Source organism: Odontesthes bonariensis, chromosome 14, assembly GCF_027942865.1.
Source record: "Odontesthes bonariensis isolate fOdoBon6 chromosome 14, fOdoBon6.hap1, whole genome shotgun sequence".
Classification (NCBI taxonomy): Eukaryota; Metazoa; Chordata; class Actinopteri; order Atheriniformes; family Atherinopsidae; genus Odontesthes; species Odontesthes bonariensis.
In genome coordinates this window covers 27,072,619-27,086,601 of record NC_134519.1, presented here as the reverse complement: position 1 = coordinate 27,086,601, position 13,983 = coordinate 27,072,619, and the positions used below count along the sequence as shown (strand labels likewise).

Genomic DNA, 13,983 nt, shown 5'->3' with positions numbered 1-13,983 from the left:
ATTTATTTATTTATATAGCGCCAAATTACAACAAAATGTCATCTCAAGGCACTTAAATAGTATAGAATTAAATTCATTGTAATCATTATTTTCAAAATAATCAAATTCATTCATATTGAGCCAATTCAAAAACAATTTCCAAGCTAAGGAAACCGATTCAGATTGGACCGAAACTTGTCTTCGGTCCAATCTCCCGTCCTGAGTGTGGCTGAGGCGACTGTGGAAAGGAACGACTCCCTTTTAACAGGAAGAAACCTCTGGCAGAACCAGACTCAGGAAGGTCGGCCATCCGCCTCGACCAAATCAACCCAAATGTGACATACAGTGGATTAAAAATAAGATTTACAAAACAGATGTGTCAGCGGCATGTTACACTTCTGAGATGGAGTCGCTCACCTCAGTGGGCAACCTGAGGCAGGGGGACAAAAGTTAGAGAATACATGTTCCACTAGTGGTCCCCAGTGGCTGAAAATATAAAAATCAACATATGATTTAGAAGTAACATATCTTTATTCAATTATATTGAGAGGGAGGAGGGAGGGGGCACAAAAAGATTAACCAAATATGAACTTCTCATTGAAGAAAGTCACTAAAAAGCTTCCTCTTCTTGGACTCTCCGGTCTGTATTTCCTGCCAGTGTGCTCTTCGCTGTACAAAGTGGGAGAGGGCGAACTTGGCCCAAACGTGCCGCGCAAACTGATTCGACCTCAGCTGGCTTTCACTTGGAACTGGAAGGGGAGGATAGATGGGAAAGGGAGTCGTGAGCAGGGAATTGAGCCGGCGGGAGAGTGTGATTCTGTGTAGAAGTGATTGACAGCTGTCAGTATTACCCAGTTCCTGAGCGATGTTTTGCCTCTGACTGACTGAGGCGCAGTTCCACACGGCTTCAAGGACCCGGCTGCCCAGCCTCGAGCAGGCCATTTGGACGTACTGGCCCTGGGAGGACAAACGAGTGCGAGAACAGCTTTATAAGTAAGGTTTCTGTCACACTTTCAAAGAAATATCGTGACATTAAAGCGATACTCCTCATTTCCAAGTCAACCAGAGTGTAAGAAATGTATACAGATGTTTTTTTTTAAATTCCATGCAGCCCTTGCGAAACCACTGCTCGCTGTTGCTAAGCTAGCGCAAGTGATCGACTTTTGGTAGCCTGCCACAAGAAAACAGTCTTGCCCAATTCAATAAACACTCAAAGCACAGCAATTGTCTTGCCAGGCTATCGATGCAAATATCTACGTTGATAGAGAGATTTAGGGAGTAAAACCAACCTTACAATTATATGTTATTACCCGCAGCCATTCGTGCTTCCTGGTTTGAAAGTTTGGCAGCCGCGGACTAATATCTAGCACCAATCTTACCGGCTCTCGCTGCCAATAGTTTGTTTTGTGAAGAATGATGCTGTCACAACTACTTGCGCATACAAAAACTTGATCAAAGAATGGCAATATTGGGAGAACCCGGTGCTTTTGATGACGAGGACGAGCCATTTAATTTTTCCAATGAAGCATACCTGTACGAGCCGGAATATACTGAGGAAGAGTTGGGAGAGATGGAACGAGAGAGGGCCGAACGAGAGAGCGCGTCTGTAGCAGACAGCCGCAGCTAGAATAACCGGGGATTGGTGGTGTCGGTGCCGAAATTGCAAAGCAATGGAGACGGAGGAAGAATGCTTTTGCTGCCGTGAGTGGGACTTAGTTATCCCACAGATGGAAGAGCTGGAGCTTGATACATTGTTCCATAGTCTAGATTTGTCTGGCCATAGCACATCTCGAGATGTGTGCATAACGGAGCACCAGGACTTCTTACCACATCTCAACCGCGGAGTGCTAAAAACATTCTTCTCAGTCGATAAGATAAACTGGAAAAAACGACCCAATAGCCAGTTGTCATTGCGGTAAGTTACCAAAACAAAATTTTGTTGAGATTTGTTATCTATTGGTTGAATGAAAAAACGTACCGTGTAAGCTATAATAACTAATAGTCCACAGTGTAACTATTATAATGTGCACTTATAATAATGTGACCCGGATACGCAGCGTCTCCATCGGAGTTTGTATGTCTAATCCTGCAGCTAGGAGCCAGAGTTTTGTTCTTTCCGGATCTTTTATTGGAAAATAATGGAAACTTTTCGGAACCCATCTATGGGCTCTATTGTTGCAATTAGCAAAGGCACACTGGTTTACCATGTTGCCACGTTGTTGGTTTATAATCCGCTCGCAGCAAACTCGCTCGATCCAAACGCAGCAGAACTAGCTTGGAACTAGCAGCTGAGTTAGTTACATCACAACTGCCGAGAGTAAGGTATAATTCCGCTGACCACTATAAACTAGTCCCTCATATGATAAAAATCCATGTAATGCAAGGTCAGTTTTATTTCAAACATTACTCTATCACCACAAACCTTTACATCCACTGCCTGACATAATAATTGATGTGCTTTGAGTGTTTATTGAATTGGGCAAGACTGTTTTCTTGTGGCAGGCTACCAAAAGTCGATCACTTGCGCTAGCTTAGCAACAGCGACCAGTGGTTTCACAAGGGCTGCATGGAATTTAAAAAAAAAACAAAAAAAACATCTGTACACATTTCTTACACTCTGGTTGACTCGGAAATGAGGTCCAATGTCGAAAATTCCGGAGTATCGCTTTAAAGCAACTCAATTAAACCAGGATATCATGTGAACATCATGTACCTCCAGTCTCTTGAGGATCTTGCCTCTGCCTTTGTCGCTGGACGTGGTGATGAGGGCCTGAAGGACGTGGCTGCCAGCGGGGTCCGACGCCAGGCTGAGGAGGTCCGTGGGGCTCAGGGTGCGTAGGCTGCTGAGGAGGAGCGAGCGATCCTTGAACTTAGCCAGCGCCTGGACCAGCAGGGAGCCGTGGTAACAGATGGAGGTCAGGGGCACCTGAAAACAGCCAAAAAAGGGAGGAAGATACTTCACTGCATCTGCAGCTGCATCATCCAACCTGTGCTGGATCGTTAAGCCAGCTGAAAAGGGTCAACTCCAGTTAGGCCATCTGATAAGGTTTACCTCTGTGTTTACGGCGCCCTCTGCTGTGTCAGAGTGGTAGTACACGTCGTAGGTGAGCAGCGACATGAAGAGAGGGAGGCAGGTGTCATGTCGAGAGCCGGGCTCAGCGCAGTGGAAAGCCTGAGGGCAGCATGACATGGCCTCCATTATTCAGTAATCAAACAGAAAGTAATTATGTGTGTGTGTGTGTGTGTGGGTGGGGGGACCCTCTTTCAGTTCGAAAGTTTTTATGTTGTCCCACTCTTCTTTACAAAGTTGATTCAGTTCATTTCGATTTGTTTGCATTCATTTATGCACGGCTTTCTTGTGGTCCCACCTCAGAATTTTAATCAAGCTGAGGTCTGGACTCTGACTGTTGTTGTTCACCTCATTTCAATCACAGGATTTTAAAAAGTTTGTCCGGACACATGAAACATCAGAACTGAAAAGGAGCTGTACTTTCTCTCTCATGACTCCATCCATTTCAGTTTCCAAATCAATGCTTTCACGAGCTTACACAAAGAAGGCACTGCATCATCTCTTCCTGCTTCTCTCCGCTTTCTGCACAGCTTTCTACCAGCCGGACGATCACACCCATGTGACCTGCGGCCAAGATGGCCTCCACGCCCTGCACCAGCTCGTCGAACAACCTCGGGAACTGCAAAGAAAGAAACGGAAGAGGAGCTGTGGAGGGAGTTCCCAGCAGCTGTAAAACTTTCTCCCCTCTGCACAGTCTGACTTACCAGCTTGTACTTGGCCACGGCTGCCGTTAGCCTCTGTATGGGGAAGTTGGCGATGGGATGGAGGGCTAAGTTGACCACGTGGCCCTTCAGGTGATTCTTGTATAAGTCACAGAGAAGAGATTTGGGGGACAGCTGTATGACCGTCTCTATGAGACGACTGGAGGCCTGGTCCTTCAGGAAGACCAGAAGTGGGCTGCAGGGCGAGTAAAAAAAACAAAACAAAAAAAACGCCATCATGGAACAAACATCTAAACATTCCTCACAATTAGCTTCAAATCAACAACTTTGGGATGAAAGCAAATTAAAAAACCTTTGCGTCTAACCTAACTCCAGGAGCGGCACTGCGACTCGTCAGGTACTCCATGGTGCGTTTGAGGAGCTGTTTGCAGAGTTTGGGTCGTTTTCTGTGACACACGGTCAACATGGTCTGGAACACTGCGCTGGCGACGGCATCTGTAACACTAACTGCAGAGAAGGCGAATCGTGTTTAAACCTTCTGACGATTTAAAGGTGCGCTGCTGCCACCAACAGCGACCTGCTGCCACCAACTGCGACCTGCTGCCACCAACAGCGACCTGCTTCCACCAACTGCGACCTGCTGCCACCAACAGCGACCTGCTGCCACCAACTGCTGCCACCAACTGCTGCCAGCAACCTGCTGCCACCAACTGCGACCTGCTGCCACCAACTGCTACCTGCTGCCACCAACTGCGACCTGCTGCCACCAACTGCGACCTGCTGCCACCAACTGCGACCTGCTGCCACCAACTGCGACCTGCTGCCACCAACTGCTACCTGCTGCCACCAACTGCGACCTGCTGCCACCAACTGCGACCTGCTGCCACCAACTGCTGCCACAAACTGCTGCCACAAACTGCTGCCACCAACTGCGACCCGCTGCCACCAACAGCGACCTGCTGCCACCAACTGCCACCTGCTGCCACCAACTGCCACCTGCTGCCACCAACTGCCACCTGCTGCCACAAACTGCCACCAACAGCGACCTGCTGCCACAAGCTGCCACCAACTGCGACCTGCTGCCACCAACTGCCACCAACAGCGACCTGCTGCCACCAACTGCGACCCGCTGCCACCAACTGCCACCAACTGCGACCTGCTGCCACCAACAGCGACCCACTGCCACCAACAGCGGCCTACTGCCACCAACTGCTGCCACCAACTGCTGCCACAAACTGCCACCTGCTGCCACCAACTGCGACCCGCTGCCACCAACTGCGACCTACTGCCACCAACAGCGACCTGCTGCCACCAACTGCTGCCACCAACTGCGACCTGCTGCCACCAACTGCGACCTGCTGCCACCAACAGCGACCCGCTGCCACCAACAGCGACCTGCTGCCACAAACTGCCACCAACTGCGACCCGCTGCCACCAACTGCTGCCACCAACAGCGACCTGCTGCCACCAACTGCCACCTGCTGCCACCAACAGCGACCTGCTGCCACAAACTGCCACCAACTGCGACCTGCTGCCACCAACAGCGACCTGCTGCTACAAACTGCCACCAACTGCGACCCGCTGCCACCAACTGCGACCTACTGCCACCAACAGCGACCCGCTGCCACCAACAGCGACCCGCTGCCACCAACTGCCACCCGCTGCGACCTGCTGCCACCAACTGCCACCCGCTGCCACCAACTGCGACCTACTGCCACCAACTGCGACCTGCTGCCACCAACAGCGACCCGCTGCCACCAACAGCGACCTGCTGCCACAAACTGCCACCAACTGCGACCCGCTGCCACCAACTGCTGCCACCAACAGCGACCTGCTGCCACCAACTGCCACCTGCTGCCACCAACAGCGACCTGCTGCCACAAACTGCCACCAACTGCGACCTGCTGCCACCAACAGCGACCTGCTGCTACAAACTGCCACCAACTGCGACCCGCTGCCACCAACAGCGACCCGCTGCCACCAACTGCCACCCGCTGCGACCTGCTGCCACCAACTGCCACCCGCTGCCACCAACTGCCACCAACTGCGACCCACTGCCACCAACAGCGACCCGCTGCCACCAACAGCGACCCGCTGCCACCAACTGCCACCCGCTGCCACCAACTGCCACCAACTGCCACCCGCTGCCACCAACTGCGACCCGCTCCCACCAACTGCGACCTGCTGCCACCAACAGCAACCTACTGCCACCAACAGCGACCTGCTGCGATCTGCTGCCACCAACTGCGACCTTCTGCCACCAACAGCGACCTTCTGCCACCAACTGCGACCCGCTGCCACCAACAGCGACCCGCTGCCACCAACTGCCACCTGCTGCATGTCGGAGCTTCAGATGACCTTGTTGCAGGTGGAGCAGGTTTTCAGATAACACACCCATAATGCTCGAAGCTCCACATTTTGCCGCATTAGAAATGCTTACAGGCTTCCATCAGTGTGAGCATGTGTGTTAATGAACAGCATTTCCTTGTTTTTTTCCCCCTTGTCGGCTCCGCTAAAAGCCACTGATGTTAGTCTGCAGTTTGTGCATTCGCCCTGAGGGTTTATTCACCGACTGATTCGTTTTGTTCGGCTACTTAATCAGCGAGATTGGATTTGACATAGAAATGCGAAACAAAAGTCTAGACAGTGCTCTGTTCGAAAGGCTTCCCTCGGGGGTCTTTCTCTTGGGCTCTGCTGTGAGAGGCCGCTTGCATTAAAACAGGACATCAGAAAGAGGGAAGAACATTCGGAAAAGTACGAGGAAACCAACGTCTGGCTGAGACGCAAAACAAAATGAGCTAAACAGTAAAAAAAAAAAAAATAAATAAATAATAATTCTAATTTAAAATTTGATGGCTGCAGCAATAAAAGAAAAATTTAAAATTAAAAAAGCTGTAATGGAGTCATGTTCACCCTTTTGTCACAGCTTCATTTTAACCGTTTCGGTCATTCGGGAACTAAGAAAACCGATTGTTGCAGTTCTTCAGAGGAATGAGGTCTCATACTGTCCTGCTGAAACAGCCACTTACTTCCTAGAAAAGTCGCCGCCTTGATGGTAGCATCTATCCCTACATAAATCCAACATTCACCTCTGCACCAATTGTGCCTTCACACACGAGGAAGCCGTCCATGCCATAGTCTGATGCTCCCTGTACCATCACAGACACTTTTACAGCTTTAACTGATAACAGCCCGGATGTTTTGTTTTTTTTTGTTTTTTTTTATCTTTGACGTATAGAACCAGGTGCCTCTTCTTATTTATTTATTTAAAAAAGCCATTGAAACATGGACTCATGTGACCACAGAACACTTGTCCACTGCGTCTGTCCCTCTGATATAAGCTTGTGTTCAACGAACTGCTGTGTTTCTGTGCAGAGTTCATAAATGGCTTCCTGGATGCAGCATCAGACTGTGCTTAGTGAAAATGGTTTTCTAAGGTACTCCTGAATCTCCATGAATATTTCGAACTGTAGATGCCGAAAGACCAAACTCCTTGCATTAAGAGTCTTCCTTTTTCTTTTTTTTGTACTTGCTGATCACAAAGTGATGAGCCACCACCCATCATTGGCTGAAATGACGAAACCTTTTTTTGCTCATTTTATACCCAATCGTGGCGCCCTCACCTTTCACCGGCTGATCTGCTGACTGTACAGAGCTACTTAGATGTTTCATAACCTTTTCTGTACTTTTTTTCCTTTATTCCTCAATATTTAGCAGAAAAAAAACGGTGAAACCTTCGTCTTAGTGGCACTAGAAATTTTCTCCTTAGTTCCCCCAAAAAAACGCTCATCTATACGCAGGTAAAATGGCGAGAATAAATCATGAGGAAAGATGACTCACGATTGACGTTTTCCATCAAGGTCTCTGTGAGGCTCTTCAACTCGTACCAGAATGAAGTGGGGATCTCAAAGTCTGTCAGCTGAGGGACGACGCTGCGCTCTTTTGCACCTAGTTAAAAAAAAAAAAAAGAAAGAAAAACAAGAATTGTTAAATAAAAAAAACAAGAATATCAAAAGAGAAACGACGACACGAACACAAAACTCAAAGTGAACACACCTCTGGGTGCAGAGGTCCCGACACGGCCTCAGGCCCCGTTTACACGATAGGAAGACGCAGATATTTTCCTGCGGTTTGGCCTCTCATTTACACCAAAACCCCGTTTTTAATCACAGAAAACGATTATTTCTAAAACCTCCGGCCAAAGTGGAGATTTCTGATAACGCCGGTTATGTGTTGCCGTGTCAACTGGGAGAAACGGCGTTTTAGGCTCTTAAACGTCACATTATGCGCCAGAAAATGCTTAACGTCATGCGAGCGCCTTATGTTTACAGTTTGTTTGGCTACTGATCAGGATTATCATGGATGATGTTAAAGTTCTACTAATTTTTACGTTTGTGGCCTTATTGCATTTGCCACCCCAAACCTGCTCGCACAGTTCAAAATAGAGGAGCACCACTCTTCCGTGGCCGCTCCTGCGTCCAGTATGCACTGACTGTCTATATTTCCCTTATTGCCTTCAGTTTTGTTGTGATATTTGCTCGCGTTATCTCCTCCTTCACATGAGGAAAGTCCTCGATTCTGAGGATTTTTATTGGCTTGCATGGCTTTATTCCTTTCCCTACACTGCCGCCAATAGGTTTGGCATAGTTATTATGGCGCTTGACGGCGTATTTATGCGGGTTGATGTAAATGACAAGTTTTTTGAAAACGATGTTGTGTGCACGATGTTATTATTGAAAACGGAAGGGGGGGGGGGGGGGGGTATTTGTTTCTCTAAATATCCGGCTATGTGTAAATGTGGCCTCAGAGAACCAACAACCGCTTTATTTTCTCTTTCTTTGTTTATGTTTCCCACGGAAAAGGATCGTGAGGTTGGAAAAAAGAAATGGTAGAAACTGTTTTTTGGGAGAAGAATCCCCTTCCTAAATTGTCTGCCGGTGTTGCTCATGGAAGGCAATTAAAGTACTTTCCACCCTTAAGGGCCGTCCCCACCACGAACATTAACTGTGATGATGATGATGACGTGCGCATCCACACTGCTGGGCGATAACGATCTGTAAGCCGTGACGGCAAACAGCTGCACCAAGGCCCCAAAGTGGATTTTAACGAGGTCCTGCTACTATACGTACAGAGAGGGACAGAGGAAAGAAAACCAGAAGCACGTGGAGGTCACAAAAGGCCACAAAGACGAGGGAAGTTTGGGGAATTTTACACTTTCAGTTCTTTTTTTCAAAACATCAGTTTTGACTACTTCTTGGAATTTGTTACACAGGAAGTCAGCAACAAACAAACTTCAGAGACCCCGTTAGACCTAAAGAACTCCGGGCAGCGTGTCGCAGGTAATCTGAGGCTTTTTTTACGTGTCACGTTAGGCCGAACGTAATGATGTTAGTTTAATTCAAACAGTGGAAAACCGCAGTCAAGACAGGGAATTCAAAAAGCCATGTCCATCATCATCATTTAGCTCAGATAAAACAGCTATTTAGAAACCATGGCACTAACAAAGAACACGGCCCATCTTTTACCTTTTTATAAAGATCATGAATGGTTATGATGAGCTTATTGTGCGAATTGTAGCCTAACGTCCATGCAGTGTCCATCTTTCAGCACCACGGGGGTGAGAGACGTTGTGATTAGCGTAAATTAAAATCACAGAAAAACCCTTTAAACGTGTGACATGAACAGATTTTAAGTGAACAGAGCTGATGATCACTTCCAGAATGAGAGATTGGTTGTCTCACACTCTAAATCCCACAGAATTACATAACAGGGACAGATTTTGAGTTAATACAGCTGAAGAAAAGGAAAAAGGGAGAAGAACAATTGGAAGAAATCCTGTATTTTTACAAGAAACATCCCCTTCAGAAAGCTTTCCGTATACCTGCGACTGCACGCCAACTGGTTTGTACTGTAGGCTGCTTTGTTCCAGCACAGCACAGGCAGGAGCAAAGATGGGATTTACAGCAGTATAACAATGATCTCTGACTGCTTCAAAGGTCCAAATGATCTTTTCATTTCTGGAACAAGAGCCTCCAGCTGTTGAAGTTCCGGTGCTGTTGGCCCAAGTGCACTGACAGTTATTGTTACTGATCTGCGTCTTTTAGCAACCGACTGCTGATGTTTTTCACCCAAAGTTAAACTCCTTCTCCGAGTTGGCGGCACAGCAGAGAGATTCTGAGCGACTGCCATGTCTCGGGACATCATTATCTCAGGCATGAATCACATGAACAAAGAGGAACTGGCACAGAAAGAAGATGATGTGCATGACTACAGAGCTACAAGCTCCCGCTTTTTGAGTTTTCCCTCTTTCTCAAAGTAACCCAGTGATTGCTTCATTAGGTGCCCGATCACGTGGAAAGAAAAGGTTATACCTGCTAATTTGTCGTACTTTACCCCATCTAAATGAGTGTTCACATATGTAGGGGCCACCTCAAGTTTTAACAAATTAACATGTTGCCAATCTACAAATTTGTAAAAGAGTAAAAGAGAAAAGGAGTAACATTACACAGTCTGTTCGCATTCCCCTAAAACCTCGATGGGTTTCATCTGTGGGCGAGTGTCTTCTTCCTTCCTGCTGTTGGAGGGTTTTTTTTCGCTTCCACTTTGCCTTTCTGCTAAAACCCTCACATTTCCAATTTTAACATAGTCCCTGTTTCCTTAAACACAAATGAAATATTAGCCGTCTGTGTTTCAGAAAGACTGTCGTGCAGCAAAGGATGGGTGGACTGATTCAACCCAAACACCAGCGTCCACATTTTGGACACTGGTCTATCACCTGCCTTCATCTGGGCTTTCACTTAATAAAGTCAATAATCTATAACCCCCATCCGTTAGGAATATGTCACAGCGTGTGTGTGTGTGTGTGTCTTTACCTGCTCGGGCCTCGGTGCGTGGAGGTCCGATGCAGCCTCCCAGCACGTGTAAAAGAGTGCGGACCACATGTGAGCCGTGAACGTGCCTAATGAACTCTGCGCTGTTCTCTCGCACCACCTGACTCAGAGACAACACCTGGGCCTCCAACACTCCACTGCTCTCCTCCTCCTCCTCTTCTTCTTCTGTGGTGGAAGATGGATCCCTTTGTGATGACTCTGCAGCACAAATGCACAGCTCACACTCAGACTTGGTTTTCATGCGATTTCATTCCGACAGAAAAAAACAAACAAACAAACAAAAATAAAACTTCCTAAATCACACGCGTTATCTTACCCATCCATCTGGACGCCTGTCTGAGCGCACTCTCCACCACATGCCCCCCGCAACGGTCGCAGGAGACCGCCTTTAACTCCGAGCCCGATTCGCCACCCAATTCGGCCAGCACGCCCCCCACCTGGTCGAGGCTGGACAGCGGGAGCAGGCGCTGCAGCGTGATGCTTCCCGTTTGGTCCATCGCCACCAGTGACGCTTTGCCTTTTACTTCCGTTAGGACGTTCTCCACAAACATCTCTAGATAAAATATTCAGAGAGTGGGAAGTTCAAAACGATGGAGTTGGCAGCTGAACCTGCTTGTCTTATGCGAGGAAACATCAGCAATAAGTCTGTAATCGGCAGAATAATATCACATTCATATGCAACCAGAAGGAGAATATCTCAAAGTGAGTGAAATCTTCATCAGTGAACATATTGTAACCGATCGTTCGGCCAAAAGAAGGATTGAACATCATTTTAAAAGCAGTTTAATTTTTTCTCATATGGCATTTCTATTCTTTCCCATTAGTTTTTCATCAACATGATCATAAATGTATAACTAGAGGTGAATCCAGCTGCTGATTTATGTGTTGTACTCAGGAGCACCGCCACCCGTAAGTTGGGGGCAGAGTGGAACTGACTCGGGGTTAACCGTGACCAGCTGCGCCCGCTGATAGGTGAAGGTTGTCTGTGTGCATGTGGAAGTGATTCGGTCAAAAAGCACATGAAGGCAGCTTTTGAGGAACCTTGCCACTCAATTGTAATGCAGAGTGTTAGGTTATTGAACTAACCCAACAGAAGTGACTTCATAGTTTCTTTTCTAAATAGTCAAGCTCCCTGGATTCTTCTGAAATGTACGACAGTGTACTAAAAGTAAACTCTGGATCAGGAAATCCTGAGAGCTTGAATGAGGGCAAGTGGACTTCTTTTTCTTGACTTTTGAAGACCTGAAGAGGCCTTTCAGATGAGAAAGGAAACATCTTTCGGGAATCAGGAAAAAGAATTCCAGTTGCACTTGTTCAAGCGCTGCGAGACGAGCTTGAAAACGTAAGTCTCCATCTTGGCTCCATACTTTCACAGCTTTCTTTTTTAGGTGCAGACACCCAAAACAACGAGGTCTTCACGCAGACGTACCTGCTCACTTTCACCTGTGACAAAGATTGTTCCGCAACTGCATTTCGATCTTTGGAAAAGTATAAACTTGTGATCCTGGTGTGCACCAGTGGTTTTAAATACTACTAACAGCTAATATCCACACGAGCCCGGCACTGTTTATTCTCCAACTTCACTCCATCCTCCTACCTCTTTCCTCGTCCCCTTCGAAGCCTTCACCGAGTCTTTCCCCCACTCTGCGGAAATAGCCCACACTCAGAGCATCCAGGCGCTTCTTGCCACCATCTCCATGGCTTTTTGATCCTTCTTCACCTCCCCTCCTCTTCTTCTCTGCTCCTGCTTCTCCTCCATCTTTACCTGGGTGCGTCCTCTTCTTTCCTCCCCCTTTCTGCGGACTCCTTCCCTCCTCTTTTGACAGCATATCTTGAACCTTAAAACACGAATATCACAAGTACAAAGTACAATTTCATGGTCTGTAAAAGAAGATGCTCAATTTGATCTTCATCATTGGGTGTTTTTATTCAACAGTGGTTATAGTGCAAATATCCTGCCAATTAAACTGAAAATAACTACTATACAGAGAGGAAGCGGGTACCCTGGTATCTAGATCGATATAAATGTATATTAGCTACAAGAAAGGTAATGTTGAATTGTCTCAGTGTAGATGAGTGTGTTTTCGATCTGGTCAAATATCGTGGCTGAACATTAGAGAGGAAGAGAAATTAAAACTTCAATTCAAGGGATGTTTATCTGTTCGATTACGTGAATCCAAGCCGAATTTATCGCTTGCTACTGATGTTTCAGATACACTTTATAAGTCGGGCGGTACAGTGGTTATACTGTGGTTATCCCTAACAAAAATTAAACGACATTCTGCACAAGCAGCTCGGCTAAAAAAGCGTCCATGCTTAAGTCGCTGCACCGACACAGCGACATAAACCACATGGATATTTTTTTCCGGAACAAACAGACGTTTCACAGGCCGTTGAGGCTGAGAGTATTCGCAAAAAGCCCTAATTTCAGACTCAATTTGAGAAAAAAGAAATAATATTTAACTCACGTGTGGGACTTGTGGACCTAACGGGAGCGGTTCTGTTGTTGACGCATGATGATGACGTAGTATGTCGTTTATTTTTTTTTTCTTCTTCTTCTTCTTCGTCTTCTTCTTTTTCTCTCCACTGTTACTCAGAAACCAACAGAACTAAAAAAATGAAAAATAAAATAAACAGTGACGCAAATAAATGCTCAGGAAATAATAATACATTTTCTAACGGGCCTCTTTCCCGAACCTCGTTCTGCTCGTGTGAATGTGTAAAATAATCGCTACAAAAGCAAACTGATATATTTGTCCTTCTCTATTATCGCCAGCAGAGGGCAGCAGGGCAACTTCCGTGGCAGAATGAGTCATGCCTGGAAATTGTTCACAGAATTAATCCGTTATCCCTAATTGGACTAACATGGGTGTGGACCCGTATGACGAGGCTTGTGACTAAGTAAAAACAAATAAACGAATACACTGTGTATACAGTGTATATTATTGTATTTTTACATTACGTGGTATAAGTGGAATAAAACATGGTATAAAAAAAAATCCTCTTCACCCTCTGACTGTGTATGTAAAAATGGCAATAAAACCGAGCGTCTAGACTGTTTAAATGAGAGATTTTGCTTTTTAAAAGAGACGAGTCAAGGGGAGATATCTTTTTAGGTTGAAGCTTATATTGTTTCCTACAAAAAAACATTGTGACTAAATCAGAGTATTCTTTGGTTCTTCAATTAGTGTGAATAGATTAATGTCTTTGGATGGCTGAAGTGTTTTTATGTGTGATTTGGTTTCATTATTGAGAGCACACACACAATTCCATGTAGGACTTTTTTTTCACACTGATGCATCTAATATCAAACACCAAAATCTAAGGTTCTGTGTTGGGACTTGACATTTATGACGAAACAATGACCAATTCACCCTTATTC

General features: G+C 46.4%; 1 protein-coding gene across 1 annotated transcript; it reads right to left on the bottom strand.

Annotated features, from left to right (window-relative positions):
• Positions 1-491: 491 nt before the first annotated feature.
• nop9 (NOP9 nucleolar protein) lies at positions 492-13,154 on the bottom strand. Its single transcript, XM_075483810.1, has 12 exons — positions 13,070-13,154; positions 12,199-12,439; positions 10,918-11,154; positions 10,584-10,799; positions 7,552-7,659; positions 4,077-4,218; positions 3,754-3,946; positions 3,528-3,668; positions 3,032-3,151; positions 2,693-2,905; positions 831-936; positions 492-728 (listed from the first exon to the last, which is right to left on the bottom strand). The coding sequence occupies exons 2-12, from the start codon at positions 12,428-12,430 to the stop codon at positions 574-576; spliced, it is 1,863 nt and encodes a 620-aa protein (XP_075339925.1). The 5' UTR covers positions 12,431-12,439; positions 13,070-13,154; the 3' UTR covers positions 492-573.
• Positions 13,155-13,983: the final 829 nt, after the last annotated feature.